The 20,892-nt window shown below is 35.6% G+C and overlaps 1 protein-coding gene across 1 annotated transcript in view; it reads right to left on the minus strand.

The window, feature by feature from the left end:
- Positions 1-2,264: 2,264 nt before the first annotated feature.
- The window catches only part of LOC137398303 (centrosome-associated protein 350-like), an 87,836-nt gene continuing 69,208 nt past the window's right edge, over positions 2,265-20,892 (minus strand). Inside the window, exons 36-51 of the mRNA XM_068084411.1 lie at positions 19,257-19,316; positions 17,976-18,123; positions 17,569-17,747; positions 16,746-16,904; positions 14,500-14,794; positions 13,587-13,676; positions 12,323-12,474; positions 10,992-11,292; positions 9,658-9,785; positions 9,196-9,331; positions 8,195-8,301; positions 7,919-8,113; positions 7,549-7,640; positions 6,816-6,948; positions 5,399-5,548; positions 2,265-2,724 (exon numbers count right to left, since the gene is read on the minus strand). Of these exons, the coding sequence (XP_067940512.1) occupies positions 2,707-2,724; positions 5,399-5,548; positions 6,816-6,948; positions 7,549-7,640; positions 7,919-8,113; positions 8,195-8,301; positions 9,196-9,331; positions 9,658-9,785; positions 10,992-11,292; positions 12,323-12,474; positions 13,587-13,676; positions 14,500-14,794; positions 16,746-16,904; positions 17,569-17,747; positions 17,976-18,123; positions 19,257-19,316 (2,343 nt within the window). The 3' untranslated portion in view covers positions 2,265-2,706. The remainder of the gene's footprint in view (positions 2,725-5,398; positions 5,549-6,815; positions 6,949-7,548; positions 7,641-7,918; positions 8,114-8,194; positions 8,302-9,195; positions 9,332-9,657; positions 9,786-10,991; positions 11,293-12,322; positions 12,475-13,586; positions 13,677-14,499; positions 14,795-16,745; positions 16,905-17,568; positions 17,748-17,975; positions 18,124-19,256; positions 19,317-20,892) is intronic.

Genomic DNA, 20,892 nt, shown 5'->3' on the forward strand with positions numbered 1-20,892 from the left:
CTTACAATTTGTTGGGCCATAAGTCACAACGAAAGATGTATTAATTCTGGACTTGTGACCTGCACCAGAAATTGTCAGCCCAAAAACTCCTGCGCCAGAAACTATGTGCCAAAAAATCCCATTTTGACAAAATCATTTCCTATTTGTGCCAAATACTTAAAAGAACGCAGCGTGATATTACTACACAATGCTAAACTACATTGCGCTGCGCAGTACATTGCGCAACGCTAAAGTAGATGTGGAACAAAAAAATTACAGGAGAATAAATGCGCCAATTGTTACCAAATATCTGCCTGGCGATTGATAAATTTGTAGATACACACGGCAAATCAACAATTTTAAACAATGAATAACTATCACAAATGTGTTGAGTAGATCTTTTTAAAAGTTTTAAATTTAAAGGAATCATGGAATCTGCGAGTATTCAATCATTGTGAAGACATCGCGCATTGCTAACAACAATTTCGTGCACAGATATATTATTTTTCTCATGAACAAATTTATCAGTTTTACCAATTTAATTCGTTGTATGACTATGCTGTCAATCTCTACTTCTTTTCTTAGTATAATGTCCATCCATCTGGAGGATGGAAATAGATCGCATTGTATGGGATTTGAACTTGTGGCATTTATCTTAGCAGCGCGTCACTTTTACATGTCCGCCTTCCAGAATACTATAGTTGTGCTCATTATTTCTCTCGTTTTGTCGGAACACCTGGTGATCTCCCACGCCTATGGGACTCCCAAGTTACTAGTGAAAATAGATGGTGCTACTGAAAAAAGCTTGCATTAAAAATGTAACTTCCAAAAATTGTAATGCTGTAAACACGAAAATTACTACGTTTATTTCCATTTTTAAGAATCTGAATGGGTGCATGACGCATACCAGGTACACAATGCAAAAAAGGTTGAAGCAAATAAATCAGCTCATGACATTGTAAAATTAGATGCTTTTATAAAATTGTTGTTTCTCATGTTTGCATACCGAGCACTAAGGTAGAAAAGAATCATGAGTTTTTTTTGAAAAAATAAGATTTTTTCTATTTAAAACAATTTTTTCATTTTAATCGATCTTTTTGATACGATTTTTTTGATAAATTTGATTTATTCGCTGATTTTTGCTCATGAAAATTATTTGTGTATTATATTATTTGTATATCGCATTGCACTTCAAAATGCTGGTGAAGATGTTTTCCAGTAATAGTGATTTAGTGAACTCGCTTTTCAATATTGAAAACTGGATTCACTAAATATGGCTTACATGCTTTAATTGAATGCTTAAATTCTTATATTTGTTGCATTTAATAGCTATAAAAAATTATAACACGCAAACTACCGTAAAAACTCTAATTGAACGCCACCTCCAATTGACCGCCACTATAACGGAAAGGTTGAAAAAAAGAGCACCATGCCGTTCAATTAGAGGTTTTACGGTACATGTGAGTTAGTGAAGTAGAGCTACTAGCAATTTCACACGAAGTACAAATAAAAGCCAAAGACATAGAAAGGCAATGTGAGATATTTAAGCACATTCTTCCTTGATGTGGTTGGTGAGGTTGATTATGCGAAATATAAATGACAGTTTGCAGGTTTTTCTGTAGCTAGCCGGTTTCTATTTTTGAATGAACAAAAAATAAGGTAGAGAATACTCTTCAACGCTTGCATTTCAACTGATTGCAGTAAGGACTTTGATGGAAAACGTCATTTATTAGACAGAGTAGTGAGAGAAAACTGTACCAGTTACAGCTGCTGCCTCACAGTTAAACCTGCTTTGTGGTCTACTAAGTTCAAATAGAATCTTAAATAAATAATCAAATAAATAATCTCTAGGTTCAAATAATCTCTCCAGTCCAAACTTCAAATGTCGTTTTGTAGTATTGTTCTACATATGCACTCAGATTATCTTCACCACACCTGCTTGTTATTAATCGAGAAGTATTTACAGGTTTGTTATAGACACATCAACACAAGATTATTTGTCTAGAAACACTGGATTTTTGCAAAATTTCGAAAAAAAAATCTTGAATTAAAAAAAAAAATTACAATTTTGTCTAAATTATTTTTCGGAAAAAAAATCTTAAATTAATGATCTAAATCCTGATTTTTTCGTGAAGCAAAGTTTTTTTGGAAAAAATAACCATGACTTTTTTCAACAAAAAAGATTCAATTCAACGAGTTAAATCATTAAATTTAAAATCCAAGATTCAAATCATCTGATTTGTTCATGCCAACCTTGCCAAGCATTAAACAATAATTTTGTCTTCACAAAGCAGTTTATTGATCTCCAATCTTTCAATATAACATAAAGACCAGTCAACATGATAGTTTATTGCGTAGAAGATAAGCACTCAATCGCTATTAGCTTACAGAAAGCAATAAAATTAACATACTGTACAAATAAATAATGGTAGAATATCAAAACACGCATTCACACATCACAAATATCATGAGTCATAGCTACTAAAACGGCATCGTTATTGCATGAAGAATGTAAACTCGAATATGGAGCCACAAATGGTAGATGATATACCAGAATGCACCAGTGTCATAGATAATATCCAATAGTATATATATATATAATACATAACTCAGAAGGCACCAGTGTCATATATTGCTACTAAATAAAAGTAAGTCAAACTAACAGGCGGACTGTCATGGGGACGGAATAGAGATGGCTAGCTCTCTCCTCATCACTAACTCCTTGCGTTACAGCTCGGTCATTGGCTAGAAAAACAAGCATTCAGAGTATATATTAAATAGTGAAATGTTTCGGGTTAAGACAGAGAATTTAACAAAGTGTGATTCAATCAGTGTTGATTCTGATTTGAAATCCTATAAGCTATGGTTTCTAGTTGTATTTTGTCAAGTGTCTATGTGATGTTTTTGAAATTGTGTTCTCCTGTACAGTGGACCTGCTATATGAAATTGATTCATACATTATTTGCCTTATTTGCCATCATAAGACAAAACTGTTGTATAGAGTGGTATAGAAACTCATAGTAATTATCTAATGCGAACATCTCCTGGCAAAAATCATCAAAATTTTATATACGTACGGCATGTATTTTATGTACGTATTGAAAATTAGTAACAAAATAATATATCGAACCGTGGTTCCCATATCGGCTGCAAGACCCCAGGGTTATCTCGCACAGCAAAATGCTTGCGGTGTTGGCTCGGCGAATTATGTTCACATAAAACTGCGTCACTGATTATCGCGTAAAAATGGCCGCACGCCATGCCATCTCGAAAATGCTGACTTTCACCTGTACAGTGCATTTCGGAAAGGTTTTGCCTGTGGCTCCTTGCTAAAGTTCAACAGTGCTGAACTCTTGCCTTGACCGCTAGCAACTACCGGTGATGCTCGACGCGTAGGTTCCCATTTCACCAGCGAGAGCCTTGCTAGCCTGCCACCGGTGCTTGCGGCATATATGGGAACCAGGCTTTACCTTAGTAACCATAGATACCTACAATAACTTTAAGTGCATTTATTTGTTATGATCTGCTTATGATTATGATTCTTGCTTCTCCCTTTAACATCGTTATCAATCTTAGAACCCATGGCTAATGAATTAAGGTCAATATATGTAGCTAATTAGTTATATACGTATAATGAATTAAAACTTATAACAAATATTATATTAAACACTAAATAAATTTTACTTTCACTTTTCACTAATTTTCGTTTCCCTCATGCAATATCAAGCATTACGAAACACAAAGAATTCTGAACAGCAAAAAGCGAGCATCATATCTTTCAAGCGTTGCGGGAGAAATTTCGGCGAAAAGCATATCAGTATCATCGTTATTCCAACGTGTTCAAAACACCGACTGCCAAATTTGAATTTCGAAATTTTGTCGATGTCGTATGGTGAAAAGAGGCGGCACTAAGGGGATGAAAAAACATTGTGTTCCTCATGGTAAGGCTAAAAAACCATAAAATAGGGACGTCGTAATCCAGGGGTGCACTGTAGTAGCTTTGCTTTTCACCAGACACTCCTATAACGTAAACTTCTTTCTTCCACTTGAAGTAAAAAATTTACTTCAAATTTTTGCTTTGTATTTCGCTTTGCTAAATTCTGTATAACGCCAAGCGTCAAGTCTGTGCAAGTTCAATTTAAGGAACAAGAGTCGGACAGCCTTGAAAATATCGTTTCGTCTCTTGTCACACTTGGAAAAAAAGACGACGCATGGGTAACTCTATTATATATTAGTACACTGGCAGTCCCGTGTGCCGTAAAACATTGTCAGGTGTTTCGATATCGCCCAGAGAACAAACATCTGCAGTGTGTTGGTCTGCCAAGCTGAATGGCGAGAGTTCAAATCCCATGCAATGCAATATTTTTTTCAACATCCAACCATGACTTCAGAGAGATGAACGGGCACGGCTCCTGTTATCGTAAAGATTACCGCATAAGTGGCTATCATAAGAAAGAGATAACCGTGTTCAACTCAATATTACGTCTATAACACGACAGATTAATGCTGCTTGAAATACTATCAAAACACGCTGACTTTTAACCGGATATAAAATGGTTACGAAAAGCAAAAGCTCTAACACGACAGCTTTTACTCCCTAAGCTACTACCATGAGGAGACGACTCAATACCAGAGTAAGAAATGCAAAAAACCACCTGCATCAGAAACTCAATGAGTTCTGAAATTATGCAAAGAACATTTACAAGCACTAGAACCACTCACCACATCAGTAATATCAAAAATGTCAACCTAGGGAGTGCTTCTCTTGACGTTTGAGCACCATGTACCCAAGGCATGAACACAGTGTAGCAGCAATGTGTTCAGAAGGTCAGTGATGTGTTTAATTTTGTGACAAGGTTTTTCCTATCTTCATTTTTACAAATGTAGAGAATTTTTCAATTCTCACCCTGGCAGTTTTAATTAAACTATTACTAAACAACGGAATATCAGCCATATACTTTGAATAAAATCAAAATTATACTACCCATACATTGGAGCTGGGCAACTCCTAATTTTAAAGTAGAGGGAGTGGCCTTGTAGCCAAGGAACATAGCTGTCAAGTATGATTAATTTGAGGCCTCTCTTAACACCATGCAGTCTAGAAGAACACAACTACCTGTTTAACACCATTCTGTCTAGAAAAGCGAAATGTTTTTTGAGCACCATTCAGCCAAAAAGAGAACACAGCTCTGAAATGTTATACCAGCATTGATTTTCACCCAATTCACTACTAGTTATGGCAGCATCTTTCTTAGAGCTTAATTAGACAATCAATAACTCACTCCAAAGTATTTTGTGTATCCTCATTGAATTACCCACAATGCAGTCCGTCAATTTTTCATAAAACAGTTATTGGAAAATCCTGTGTGCTCAGATCATCTAAGAACTTACAGTACTTATCTCATGTACATATACATACCCTTATGCCATATTTAATGTTGTACGATTTAAGGACTGCAGTGATACTGTCATCCAGTAATACTTTAAAGACATCCTCTACAAGTGCTTCTTTCACAGAGCCCTCATCTTGTGTGTAGTAAAGCCAACTCGCCTCCTCCTCCCTCAATTCCTGCAATTTCAAAATCAAATGGCTCAAGCTCCACGTGACCAGCCTCTGACCTTAGGAGCACATGAAGCTATCAACAGCTCCAAAAAAGAATTCATGGTACTTTCATAGGTACAGAGAGGTATAAATGAAAAAGATAAATGACCTCCATACAATATAACAAAATTGTATATAACATATTGATTGCCATCACAGAAACCATGGTTAAGTCGTAAATCAAGAAGTTGAGTTATCCGACTTTGAAGCTGCACTAATTGAATTTATAATACTGGTAACGATTTTCGCAACACGTGCATCTGGACCAATCAGAGAGAATCTGAAGTCAGTTTAGCCAATAGAAGTCTCTAACCATCGGAAAAAAACCTTAAAACCGTTGCTATGCTAAACAGGAAGTACTGAAAAATGGAGTCTGATTTAAGTAATCGACTCATTTTTGCCGATTTTAAAGATGACTCTGACATTTTGGACACTTTAAATGAGTACTTTGGTATTTCAACTGATGCAAAAAACAGTGAAAGTAAAGGGAATGACGATGATATTTTCCTAACGATTCTAATAAGCTTATTTTAAGATTTAAATATAAGAATAAGTATTCGATTTTATATGATTATCATAAGATTTAATTATAAGAATAACTAATCGAATTTACAAGATCAGAGTATATAGTGTCCAATGGTGTGCAATATGTTACTGTTAATATTTTTTCAAAGGTTTTGTAGGTGATACTACGACTGTGCCCAAAATCACGATACTGCCAAGCCGTTTTTAATATCTGCAAAATTAAGAATAAGTAATACATTTTCTGATAGATATACAGCTATTTCTATGACAGCCAGCTAGAATCTGTTTAGATTTTTAAATTCAGCATAATTTTTTGTCTATAAATACAGAAATCTAAAAAAATATAACAACTTCTTGATAATGGTTGCTATGACGTTTTGAAATGTAAAAAAATTGTGCATTGGTAATCGTTTCTGAAACATTAACACCAGTTTTCTCAAAACTATGTTTTCGCACTAACGGTGATCACGCGAAAGTTTATTGACCATAAAATCTGCTGCAATTAAGCTAAAATCAAATTTTTTTTGCAAAATAACTGAGAAATTTCTCCTGCTAATGTAGATAACTCCAAATCCCACACACCCGACTTAACCATGGTTTCTGAGATCATGCCCACATTATGTTATTGAAACTACCTTTCTGTTGCTAGTCCAACCACTTTAAGGTCACCCCATATGCTCATAATTTAGAGAAAGGAACAATAGTTTACCTGTATTAAAATTGTGTCAACCTTATCACGCCGCTTGTTTCGTGTGACAGGCATGGCCCGCGAACTCTTAGTCGGATGGACAAGTTTGCCTGTGACCGCAGGGCAAATCTGTTTGTCTATCAATTCCTGCACTCTACAACGACATACACTTCAGGTTTGGTAACCCAACGAGCCCCTTTGTCACAAAGTCAGACATGCAAGAACTAAATAATTATTTTCTTGTAGGATAATAATACAAGCATTTGCAAAACTAATTTCACAACATGACAAATGCAAACGTTATGATGCTTTAGCTATATCAAAAACGACCTTGAACTTTGAATCAAAATCCAGAATGCAACAAGGCAACCATTTTTACCTATCATTACAGTTGTTCAGAACCAACAACTCAGCATTGTATTATTAATGTAGCAGATAATAAGTTCTTCAGTCTAAAATTATGTGACGCTATGTCATGACGCTATGTCGTAATGCAATGCTAAGTCATAACGCTACGTCATGACGCGATGCTAGCTTAGTTTAGCTAGTAGCGACTAGACTAGGCCTACTTCCTTACCAAACATACCACCAGCTGTAGTATAAAAGACAGTGTATATAATTGGAAAATGACATATAATGAGTACTGTCTAAACAGCATGACATGCAAAATGTACATTTTATTTTGTACCTTTCATTAAACAAACTGCCAGGCAAGGTTTTGTAACATTTCTATAATTGATGACTTTGTACTCACTCGTCCAAGGTGGTGGGTGGCTGTCTGTGCTTGAAATATCGATTCAATGGACCTCCGCTGACCCTCTGATTAACTGGGATTCCACTCTCGTTCTAATACAGAAACGCCAGATTTTAAATCTGCTAAAAAGCTGCTAAGAAGTGCATTCTACAAACCAATCAGTAAATTGAAAATTTTTGATAAGCACAAGCCAACTTGACTGATGAAAACCATAATTTGAGGTTCTTTCGAAAAGTTTGTTTATTTATGGTCAGTCCACATGCTGCCTTACCCTCAAACTGCCCTATCTTGACAATTTTAAAAATCTGGTCTCCAAAACGCTGTCATTCTGCTGACATAAAAACCACACAGAGTAAAGCTGATAACATACCTGATATATATCGCTGAGCATTTCTCTAATTAAGTCAAACATGAACTGTTTAAATGCAACTGTCGATGAAGCCTCAAGCTCTAGCTTATCCTTTGTCTCCAGAAACTCGCTCGTAGTTTCGAGATCTGTCCACGACTCTCCGCAACGACGAGCTTGCCAGAAGATATCAAGTGCACTGCGAGCTATGACCTTGACCTGATAACACAAAGGCATTACTCACTACCAGAAATGGATTGGCTGAAACAATAAATCAACGAACAGGCCATATGACCTTACCTCGGCCTCCTCATGCGGCACAACGAATACTGGCTCCGGTATGACTACACGGTTAAGTATTTCTCTTGTTGGAATGACAGAGACAGGCTTCGACTCAGCACCCATTCCTGCAAATAAACCATAGCATTAGTTTCATGAATTTGCTATATCATACTAAAATTTACTACTAGGGTTCCCCAAATCAACAGAGAATCATGTGTCACACCGACTGCGCTGAAGATCGTCACTAGCGATGCATCCATGCTGATTCACGACCATCAGTTGCCAATCGATAAATGACAATTCCCATATATTATTATTACTAGTGCCATGACAGTTAAGGGTGCCGTGAGAAATCAACAGGTGTGCAATAAGAAATTATTGATAAATGGTCTTTTTTGAACTTCATCTATATTATTTCTGTTCGCTTTTTCTGTCAGAAAGCGGAGCAAATAACTATTTGCATAATTATTCTGAAATGCCAGAATGTGCTTGATAAGCGCAGGTGTTAGAGTGCTGGCGCACTAGTTGGAGTATCGTTGATAGCCATCCTTTATCCTAAACTCTAATCCTGTCTTCGGAGAGGTGGACAGACAAACACTGCTCTTATAGTTAAAGGTACATAGCCTTTTCCTATCAGCATGAATTTCTTCAAGATCATTAAACAAAAACAGATATGGCGAATATAAATTATATCTATTTTAAATTTTATTGCTCTTAGCCTTAGGTAACAATAAAATGTATATATAATTTTTAAAAATGTTTAAATATAAATTTTCATCTTAAAACTGTTTGGAGTAAATTACATCATCTGGGATTATTTTGACAGATGGCTAACTAAAATTAAAACAACATTTAATCTCCACAAAATAGAATATGTTGTGCCGAAAAGCTGCAAAAATTTTCTAGTGTTTGCATGCAAACGCCGATTGCCATAAATGAGCAACATTCTGCATAATCACTTACAATACCAAATAAGGAAATAGCTAAAGCGCTGAAGGACTGAAGCGGTGGTCACTTACCGAGATCATCGTCAAACCAGTCGTTGTCGGAAGCACCAAAGACATTGTCTATTTCTTTGTCCAGCTGGGCCCACTGCTCATGCCGTGCCTCCTCAACAAACGAGAGCTTAGTGGGTGATCTTTGAGGGCTCATCGACTGTAGAGAGATGAAAACATATACACATAGTTGTCACATATATGGCAACTAATTTCCTACTCGGACGTCATCAACGAAAGACTACCAGATATCGCAACTCATTAGTGTCTTGATATAGAAAGAATTGACAGCTTTGAGTAGGATAATAAAAGTCAGCTCATCCTGGCCTTGACCCCAGTCCAGAGTTCACACAATAATTCATCTGACAATTGAACGCCATGGGTTTTAGCCTTTCTCTCATGAGACTGACTACTCCAAGGACTGACTACTACAAAGACTAATCCAAGGACTAACTAATCCAAAGACTGAGTAAAAATTTCAAGTACCTCTTCAGAGCTGGAGGAAGAGTGACTATCTGGAGGAGACTTGGCAGCCGCAAGCTGGACAGTTTTTGCTGTTGTAATAGCTAATGGGGGGAGGGAGCCGAGCAAACTTGTGGAAGAGCTTGATTTATCTATAAAGTAAAAAGTGTGTTAACAGGAAGCATAAGGTAGGTGTAGATAACCAATCAGAAATTTCAAAGATATGAATGAACCAATAAGATCCCAGCTCATATTGGCCAGCAGACTTTAAAGCTTCATGTCAATATTTGCAATTATATCTTTATCAAGTATAACATTATCAGTAATATCACTTATCACTGTATCAGTAATAGACTTGAAATCTCATTGGCTAAGGCTAACACGCTCTAGTTTAAAAGGCTCCATAAAGTTCTAAACCACGAGATTATTTAGCTGATACCCTGAGCATCCACTTTTTCAGATACGCAAACAAAAACTGCCGCATACAGAGCGTGTGAGAACACTGATATTTTGGTGGATCCAGCAAAATAATTTACCTAGAGTGAAAGAAGAATGCGTTTTTAGGTCTTCACAAGAAATAGTGGAAGGTTGTAAGGCCTACAGTATGACCAGATAACCACTGAAAACTTAGAGAGACTGCATGCAAAAATTTGTGATGAAAAATTTGAATGAGGCATTGGAGTTATGCTCACATTCTTCAATACTGAGTCTTTGTTTGAAAAAAAGACACCTGATGAGTGAGCGACACTGCAAAAAGATCTGTAGTGAAAAAGATTTGACTTTTCAGATAAGTTTTAATACATATAGTATACATATATATACAACAGCAAACAGTATTTATATATATCAAAAAAACATGACATCTAACTCAAAATATGTATATATTTTTTTTCAATAATATTTCATTATTTTCAAGGTTCACCCATGTTTTATCATTTACGATTGACTTTTTTTGTCTATATGCAAAATAATGTAGTTTCATAACCTTTTTCATTAGTTCCGATGTGAGATTGGGTGAAACTGTTTGTAACAGGTGTTAATTCACTTTTCTGAAGTTTATTCTATTAAGCGTTCAGGTAATAATTTCAGAATAAACCAATCAGATCAGAGCTCTTTCAGTCAAGTTTATTATTGAGAGTAGATTCTTTGACTGAGTAAGAATTTAGGAACCAAATTAGTTGATATGATCAATGAACAGCAGATGATAACAGAAGAACTGTATAATTCACAGACTGGCAATTTTTGATTAATAGTTTCAATCAAAACTTAAATGGAGCTGCTAATAATTATTATTGCATATCACTTAGCAACTGCAAACAACTTTATTGCCTAAACAATAAGTGAACTTGCATGCTCACCTTCACTGGTTGTATCCTTTGGTTTTTCCTCACCCAGATCCTTGGTAATAGAAGATGGTGACAAAGCAGCTTCCTTTACAGGCGACACCTCTGCACTAGATGATGGTGATACCGCAGCAGCCGTCGTGTCTTTCAAAACCAAGGTAGGTACGACCGGAGATGAGTCATTAGATGAACTTGAGGAGAGAGGCGGTTCAGATCGAAACTCCTCCCGTTGAACTTTCCACAATTCCAGTACAGAGTCAAATGATTTGCTGATCATGGCAGATGTAGCGGCATCAAGCTGATGTTCGTCGGCATCCTAATGGGTAGCGAAATATGAGTCATGAATATGCACAGATGATAGTAACCAGACGTTAGTGTTAGCAATCAAACATTACTGAAAGTTCAAGAACTCTAGCTTCAAAACACATTTTGTAATATTCAATAGGTAGGATTTGATAGGATTTGCCTCCCCTCACTGGGTTTTCTTGAGGGAATACTCAGGACACGCACATTTTTGCAATTAACTACGCAACGCTTCATATAAACCAGGCTGCTAATTCATTTTTGGTCAGCATCATAAGATTTGATGACAAGGTGTTCAAACTATCTAAAATGATTTTATTCAAAGTAATAAAAATCAGAAAAATTTCAACCATAAATAACACATTCTATAATGAGTTCTTTAGCAAAAAGTACATAAAAACTTTAATATCAAAACAATTCGACAAAAATTATCACTCCACAACAGGTTAATAATTGATTACAATTGTTACATGGTAGGCTTGGCGTTTACACGCCTCAGCAATACGAAATGAAAGAATTATCGGCTCACGCTTAGCCTGTGCACCAAAACCAAAGAACAGAACCACCCCTACAAATGGAGGGGGCAAAAAATGAAAAAAGAAACCATATCTTTGGCCTTGGCTTCTGCTAATATCTGCAAGCAATCCTTTATTCCCAATAATCCATGAACATAATGGTTGGTGAATTTTTTAATAGCAAACAATTCAGGGCGTACTGACCGGAAATCCGAAACATTTATGCTAGAAAAGGTTTTATGCTGTTCATGCGAGCCATTTAAAGTTTGGGAAAGGGATTTTTCACTCCAATTAAGATTTCCTAATTTGTAACACCAATGGAACCTCCATAACATTCCACTTAAAAAAAGAACAACAAGGGTCTTGAAGCAAACCTAATGCGTAGCATTGTGGCTGTCATATCTCCACTGCAACAACCAGAGTCAACAGATCAACTAGACACCAGATAGAACCAGCACAAAAACACAACCGGTCTGATAGTCTTCGAGTCCATTTACAAACTAAACACACGGTAAGACTGTTACTGACCTGTATAGATTTCTCTGATCTGTCAGCCTCTAATCTTGACGTGTCTGGACTGGCCACCCTTGGAGTTGTCTCTCCTGAATCCATTGAATCGCCAGGCGGTGGAGTAGATGGTTTAGGAGTTATTTGCCCGTCATCCATAGAACATTCCGAGTCTATATAATATCATAGGAAATATTCAAGAAAAATGCCAATGAATCAGCATCTTGGAAGCTTTGGATCAGTGAAACGGAACGACCTTCCAGACAATCACTATGTTTCCATGGTGTGCAGTACTGCGATGCAGCCCCCTCTGAAGTCGAGGGGATTGTACGTTTCCATGCTGCGCAGTGGTTTTCAGCAAATTTGCCAGAGAAGAGAAATTGTATAAATCGAATCGCCTGATGGAGAAATAGAAATAAACCTTCCAGACAATGAGACTGCACTAAAAGTTAAGCACTGACCTATAGTCTTTGATGAGTAACATAACATGCATACCCACAAACTCTGCAAGAACCAAGTGGAAAAACGTTACAGACACAATGAGAGCCTAGTAAATGCTGAGAAATTTATCCTAGGATATAACTTTAATTAATTATGAATTTTTTTTTTCAAAAATATTAAAGATATTTATAGTGCGTTAATATTTAAAAACTTAAATTTAACCAGCCTAAGAAAGTGTCAAATTTTAAATGCAATCTTTAGATGACATATTTTGTAATATCATTGAAGAAGAATGCCCCCACGAGAACCGGTCTCGATTAACTGCAAATTAAATTTTTAATTTTTATTAATAATAAAAACTTATTTTTAATTTTTCAAAAATTTTTAATAGATATTTGTTACATGACAAAATTCTGAAGTAGTGAATGGTGAACAGCGAATAATTATTGTACCAAAATATTGATAGATGAACACACATATACAACAAATTGTTTGAAAAATGTCGAAGACATGTATTCACCACAACTATCATCATTTAATATAATTATTCAATTACTACACGTTATCTGCTTCACACTAAAGAAAGTCAATATATGTGCTAATTTTTTCGAACAAACGTGAAACTCAAAAATTTTAAATAAAAAGGAACTTGACTTTTGGTGATATCTACTCGAATCTCGAAAATTGAGAAAACCTTTTTAAAAATTTTAACCAAAGTACTTACGATCAGAGATATATAAAATCGTCCAACAAACTGGTCAAAGATACTCAAAGTGAAAAAAATTAAAACATCAAACACAACTTATACTATACAAATATCAGCACCATTTCTACGCAAACGTACCAAGGAGGTCATCAGCAGAGGACTCAAGGGACAAGAGGCTGCGAGGAGTTGTCTCCTCAATAACACTCACTCCTACATCAGCTTGTGATTCTGTAACACACATTCTAAGTTCCGTTCGGCCGTGATTAAGCAATCATCTACTATTTCGCATTCTTGCCTCAGAAAAACAAACTTGTGTGAACCAACACACATGTCCTGATGTGTTCTAGATAGCACAGAAGTGTGCGAAATAGCAACAACTGTGTTGTCCTGCTTCCTTCTATATATTCAATACATTTAACAACGGAAAGCCTTTACAAAGAGCCTTCATATTTATATTATAAAAGCCTTTTACAAGTTTTTACAAATACGTTTGATCTCGGATCATGAAGTTAACTGAAAATTTGCTGAAATTTTGCCACAATAAATTTAGAATAATGGGTTATTATTTTGCAAAAAGATGAAGAAGTTTTATGTTTTGCTCAGAATTTACATCATAATATCACTGTTAGCCATTTTTTTATTTTGGGTTTAGGGTTTAAAAAATGTAATCAAGTAAACTAAACATAATTCTGCTAGTAAAAATTTTCAAAACTGAGCTTCAGATTTTTCTGATGACAATATTTTTATATTACAAAATAGGGGTTTGCGTTTTAGTCACACCGCCAAAAACGATAGCAATTTTTTCTTCTGCATCCGGTTTCACCAAGCGGAAAAAATATTAAACATGGCTTTTTTGTAAAATGCATTGATTTTTGTGCAGAATCTTCTGCTGATTCCAAAAAAATTCTAATTAAAGCTATATGACAAAAAAACTTTAGCTTTTACAGCAAAATATTGAGTGCATGTCAGCAAAGATCTTTCAGCATGAAATAATTTAATCAGAATGACCAAAAAAACTCTTTAGTCAAGGATTTAGGTTCTTAGCAAGCACCTGTCTTGTCCATATCATCTATATCCAGGTCAGCAAAGGACTCCACAGCTGCCGCCGCAGTACTTATGGCTTTCTCAAGCTCACTCTCTTCCTCTGATCTGTCATCTTCTTTTCCTGCCTCCTTTACAGAAGGGCTACCTTCAGATCTCTGCTGAAAGTCATTAGATTTAGTTGAGAACTCGAGGAAATCTGGAGATTTGCTGTCAAAAGAGATCCGACTCGAATCCGCGCTTGATTCTGTTGAAGCAGTCTCCTTCACCAGCTTTTCCAATTCATCAAAGTCTCTCTGCTCTCTCTACAAATGACGACCACCGCAATGAACATGAAAATAAAGTTTCATCAAGATATTCTACAGAAAATACTAAAATCTAATTGACTCACTATCCAAGTTATGACCCAGAACAGTTCTGAGCAATCAGGAGTAAGTTGACACGGTCGTAACTTGCACCGCCTACATTCTGAGTGTATACTCAAGAACATATGATGCAGAGCAAAATATAAAAAATAAAAAATACATATAATATAATAAAAATAAAATATAATATAATAATAAAAAATATAAAAATACATGAGAAACCAAAAATACAAATAAAAAGAACAAAAATAAAAAATGGTGAAAAAATAAAATTCCAGTCCTGGGTTGCAGATCATCTATAGTTTTTTGCGCAGTGTTTCCTGTTCGTGCCTCAATGTTTCTGTGACCATATTTATTCAACGATTGAGAGAGACTGAATCTGCTGAATGTGGTAGTAAGTAGTGGTAGGCGGTAGTAGCACAGGTCGTAACACGGATATCAACTGCATTTAATTATCTGATAAACTGGATAAGCCTATGATTAATGTCCGATACAACTTTCTAGGCGAGACCTAACATTTTATAATTTCAGTGATCATATTGTATAATAAGAGCACTATGCCAGACTATAAAATGATGTAAGCGCGGATGGATTTGTGATACTGGGAACAGTGTTATTACAGTGTGGGATCACTGCGATACAATTTTAACTAGCCTTTAACCACATCTTTTGCCCAAGTTAAACATGGAAACCTCACGATACAGATATATACATATATATATACATAATAATAATAATGGCATGCTTCTGTCATGTAGTGATAATGCTTGGTAGTGTTCTCTAGCAGAGAAACACACCACCAGGACTAGGTTTTTATAAGCTACCTTGGTAGTCCTAACACTTATCAAGGGCTTCTTCTGGAACTGTCAGATTAACCTGAAGTGATACATTTTTGCAACACATCCAGTCTGACAAAGCCAGGTAGCCATTTCACTTGTCCAATGTGCAAAGGACAGAGGTGGATCTTTAACGTGCCCACGTTGTCAGTGTGGTACACGAGGCCCTCAAGTTAAGGTTTAGATCCGAAAGACCCAGCAATTTAGCGTTGAAAGCTTGCTGAGAGCTTTTTGTCAGATTGGCATTAAGCAAGGCTCGAACCATCAACCCCATGGTAGATAGTCAAAGATGATACACACTAAGCTAGCCTGACACCCCTATATGTATATAAATATACATATATATATATATATATATCTGTACAGACCGCTCAGAAAGGTATGGTAGAAGATGACATTTCGCACTACTCTACATTTGTGTAAATTAGTAATTTTTGCTATGACCTTCCAATTTGTGTAAAAAGAATTTTATTGGTGAAAAGCTTGATTATCTTTTTCTCAGCATATACATGTATACCACATCTAAAATTTCCAGAAACAGTTTCACAAATAAAAAGCCAGTAAAATAAAATCGTGAACAAAAAAAAATGATGCTATATATGAGCACTTAATGAATTTATCATTATAATTCAAGCTCCATGATGAATTGAACAAAAGCAACATATTCTTAGAAAGATATTTGTTCCGACTTTTAAAAACTGTACAGTCTTACCTCAACATATGAATATCTTAATGTATGTGACATTTTGAGATTTGAGAAAAATTGCAAGAAAATTTTTGCTTTGAGATACGAGCTCATATGACGGTTCTCGATGCAGCCACTATGTGGCTGAGCTACAGTCCCGCAACGGATTAACTTCGTATGTCAAGGTATGACATGTGAAGATAACATCCAAACAAATAACTTGTTATGTCGAAGTTTGACTGCATTGAAACTTGTGTTAAAAGTTGTAAACGTCAGGATTTTCACCTCGACAGGGAGCAACGGAAAAAGCGATAAAACTACCATCGTGTATATTAGCGCATAATAATTCATGATTTAAGGCTAGACTTACAGCTTCAGCATCAGAGTCATTTAGTCGAGGAGTTGACTCAGCAAGTCGTTCCACAGCCTCCATACCAGGAACCTCTTCCTGAACAGAATCTTCGTTTGATGTGGACGAGGAGACCTCCAGGGCAGCTAAGAGTTCCTCTTTCAAGGACAAAAGGGGAGCCTGTTGAAAACAGATAGCAAGTCTCTTGACAAAAGAGCAAAAGAACAGAGATATAAAAAATTGAACAAAAAATACTCAAATGACTCGGTAAATCGAACAACAGGAGGGAGCAATTCCTCGAAGATCAAGCATGTGATGAGCTTAGCTTACTGCACACAGAGGCTGTATGTGTTTTTAAGAACATTGCGGCACAACAATTATTCCAAGATCTTGGCTGGACATGTCTAAATCCAGCAAAGGAACCTTGACGACTAGAAACATGCCCAGTTTCAGAGAGAAATTTAAGATTAGATGCCTTTCCTGTCACCACCGGCGACCTTTTTTAGGAATTGAACCACAGCCTGTAGTTGGCAGTTGAGGAGTTCTAGACAACCAGACCAAAAGAGTAATTAAAAGGAAGAGATAATGTATACAAGTACCATTAATTGAAAGAGTAAGGGCGCCCATGCGCAACAGTGAGATCAGATAGATTTCGATAGGAAATGTACAACTGATGAGAGGCAACAAAAAAGGAGAAATTGTAGCTACATGGAGGCAGGTTTACAAAAAAAAGCAGAAATTTGAACGAAGGAAAAAAGAAGCCTAGAGCAAAAATCGGAGAAAGACCAACACAAAAACAAAAGGAGACAACTCTACAACTCCTGGACTACTCTATTATCCTAACCTCATGTTGGCTGCTCTCTGGTGCAGAGTGCATTAGCTCATCCAGTATTGACTCATCTTCCGTTACTGTTTTTTCTGTAATCGCGATAGATTGCCTGTCTTTATGCTCTTGTAATTGGTCAGACAGATCCTGCTCAGCTGGTGATTGGTCAATGCGCTGGTCAGACCCATTTTTCTCTTCTAGAAAAAGGTAAAGACCACCTGGAGATGCTTTGTCTACGACTACAACTTTTTAAACAAAATAAAACTGAATTAAAACAGCTCAATTTAGCAATAAAAGAATGTGGCTCGAAATTAGTTGCAGGTTGGAAAATACACCACAATTAAAAGTGCTTTTGGGTGATTACAGGGAGAACATAATAAAATTAGGTTAAACTAAAAAAATAACTTGCTAAGTCGATCACAAACCGGTGCTAGTAACTGTATCTGCCGATTTCTCTGACTGTGCATCCTCAAATTCACTAGCATAAGAGGCAAGGGAAGACTTCAGTATGACTGAGGGACGAGGAGTGACCTCGTCAACCAAATCCACTAATGGAGGGGCTGCATCCTCCACCTGCGTGTGTATAAAGATGCCCTCATCACATGCGAGCTGAAAACCAGCTAGTAATGAGCAGAGAAGTCATATACAAACCAAGTAAACGATTTTTCTAGTCGAATTTTACAAGTGATCATAAAAATGTTCTCCTCAATCACTACATCATCTGTGTAAAGGCTATAAAATTACACAACTACTAGATTGCCTGTGTATAAGCTCACAGAGTTATAAAATCACCAGAGTGCCTGTGTATAGACCATAAAGCTATGCAATCACTAGATATATTGGCCAAGAACTTATGCGTTCACAAATAATCCAAACCATTCTATTCTCTTTTGTTATTCACAGAAGCAATTCTAAAAGTAGCTTCTGGCTAACTTTCCAAAATGACAAAAGGGCACTTATTGGACAGAACTGGCAAACGAAATGACACAAATACTTTAAAACAACCAAAAACAGGCTGTAACTAATGCTAGTGCCGTAGAAGAGAGTGTTTGTATAAACTTCAGTATGCACAACTTGCCCTTAAACACCGCAAAGTTTTTACATACAATAAACTATACTTGTATATATTTTAAAATAGCCCATGAAAAAAAGATTTCCAAGCTGCATACATTTCTAAAAAAATAGCCCTGCCAACTCCGGCATTATTTGTGAAAATATTTATTCACACAAGGTATTCTAACTATTTTGTGTAACAGAATATTTAGTAAGTTACGTTTTCAAACTTATGCTGTGGTTTTTTAACATCTTTATAAATCATATAAAAATATATTTCACCACCATAAAAGTTGAATAAGCATACAAACGATGGAATTGAAAACGTATTTCACTTTTGCGAGTAATTTATGTGAACAAATCTAATAAATAAGTATTTTTCATACTTGGAATTTTCTAAATTTATATTAAAAATCATCATAAATCGCTTTTCACTTTTGAACGTCATTGCACTTTGATCCGAACTAACAGGGTCAATTTTAATGAGGGCAAATCGTATTCAGGAGGTAAGTGAACTTTCTGAAGGAATATCAACTGTCGACAAACAACAATAATTTGTAACCCCATGCACCTATTGCCATAAATACATAATTTATAACTTACCCACACCAGTATACCCTTATGCAAACACCATAGCTATTATAAAAACAAACCTGAGCCTCCGAATAGGTCTTAATGTCCTCTCCGAAGGCAGCAGTAAGGACTTCCCTCTCCTAAGCAAATAAAAAACTGTATCAAAAAGACCGGCCTTCCAAGCTATACAAGACGTCTTGAAGAATTGGTACAAAGAGTTCAATTTATAATAATATAACAATAAACAGCGTGTAAAACAATTTAAAAGACACAGTCGGTAACAATCATTTTTATTAGGGTCTCATTGACCTAATTCAACTTTTTACTATCCAAATAATTGCTTTACTAAAACAATTAGATATTTGGTAAAAACTAATATTTGATAATGGCGCATCTAAGTCACCATAACCTTTGAACTACAAGGTCTGCGAAAAAAAATTGATACCAAATTAATGAGCATAAAATTTTACATCAGCTGATGTCCTAAAACAATGCTACAAATGTGTTGTAGAGTGAGCTCCAACATTTCTTTCAGCCATCGTCACTGATACAATGACTAACAACTTGAACTGAGCCAGAGTCGGAACAGTTCACTAGTATTATGACATTATTGTTGTTAAAAATATTATTATAGTTTTAACAACAATAAAAATGCTATGATGTTGTTAAAAATATAATAACAGTTTTAATACTATTATTAAAAATATTAAGAATATTTTTAATATTATTCATATTGAAAATATAATATTATTTTATAATATTATAAAATGTAATATCATAAAATAATATTATTATCACTTTATATTATATAGTTTAAATATAACAATATTATTATATTTTATAATATGTGAAATATAATAATATACATTATAATATTATTCCCAATAATCGTCAGAGGTCTATTGATCTACAGTCTGTGAAACCTCAGTAGCAGTCTGAGGCTAGCCATTCCATCAATAAGGCCTAGATATATATATTGCATTATATACAATAAACTATATTACACTTGTATATATTTTAAAATATTTAACCCGGGAGAAAAAATTTTTCTATGCTGCATGAATTTCTAAAATAGTCAAATGTTAGACAACTCCTGCATTCGCCAATTATTTGTGGAAATTTCCATTCACACAAAGTATTCTAACCATTTTGTTTTGCAGAATAGTAAATAAGTTACTCTTTCAAACTTTTGCTGTGGTTTTAACATCTTTATAAATCATATAAAATTATATTTCACCATCATGAAAGTTAAATAGCCTCTGAAATGTCGTATGACATAGCTGGTGATTGAGAAGAAGGAATTACGATGAATAATCATTTTTGCAAAGTGAAACTCGGCGCAGTATGGGATATAAACATACTTTCTATCATCTGCTTGCTCGGCAAGCAGATGATTGCTTCTTTTCTTCCATGTACAGATTCGATTGGCCAATTAAATAACTACTCATCAATGAGAAAAGTTTTGCAGAAAGATACTGAAGCGGCGCCACACGGCTTTTGGCCACACAAATGCTGTGTCGAGTCGCGCTACACACCTCATGGTATGCAAAGACCTGACTTTATAATCGGCAAAAATGAGTGACAATAACTGACCATAACTCGACTAAAATTCAACATAGACATATTTTTCAAATTCAAATTCAACACCTTTTCACAAACATCCAGCACTCAATGCACTATTTGTGAACCTCTCTCATCACAGCATCACCACCCTCA

The sequence above is a fragment of the Watersipora subatra genome, chromosome 6 (genome assembly GCF_963576615.1).
Source record: "Watersipora subatra chromosome 6, tzWatSuba1.1, whole genome shotgun sequence".
In the NCBI taxonomy this organism is placed as follows: domain Eukaryota; kingdom Metazoa; phylum Bryozoa; class Gymnolaemata; order Cheilostomatida; family Watersiporidae; genus Watersipora; species Watersipora subatra.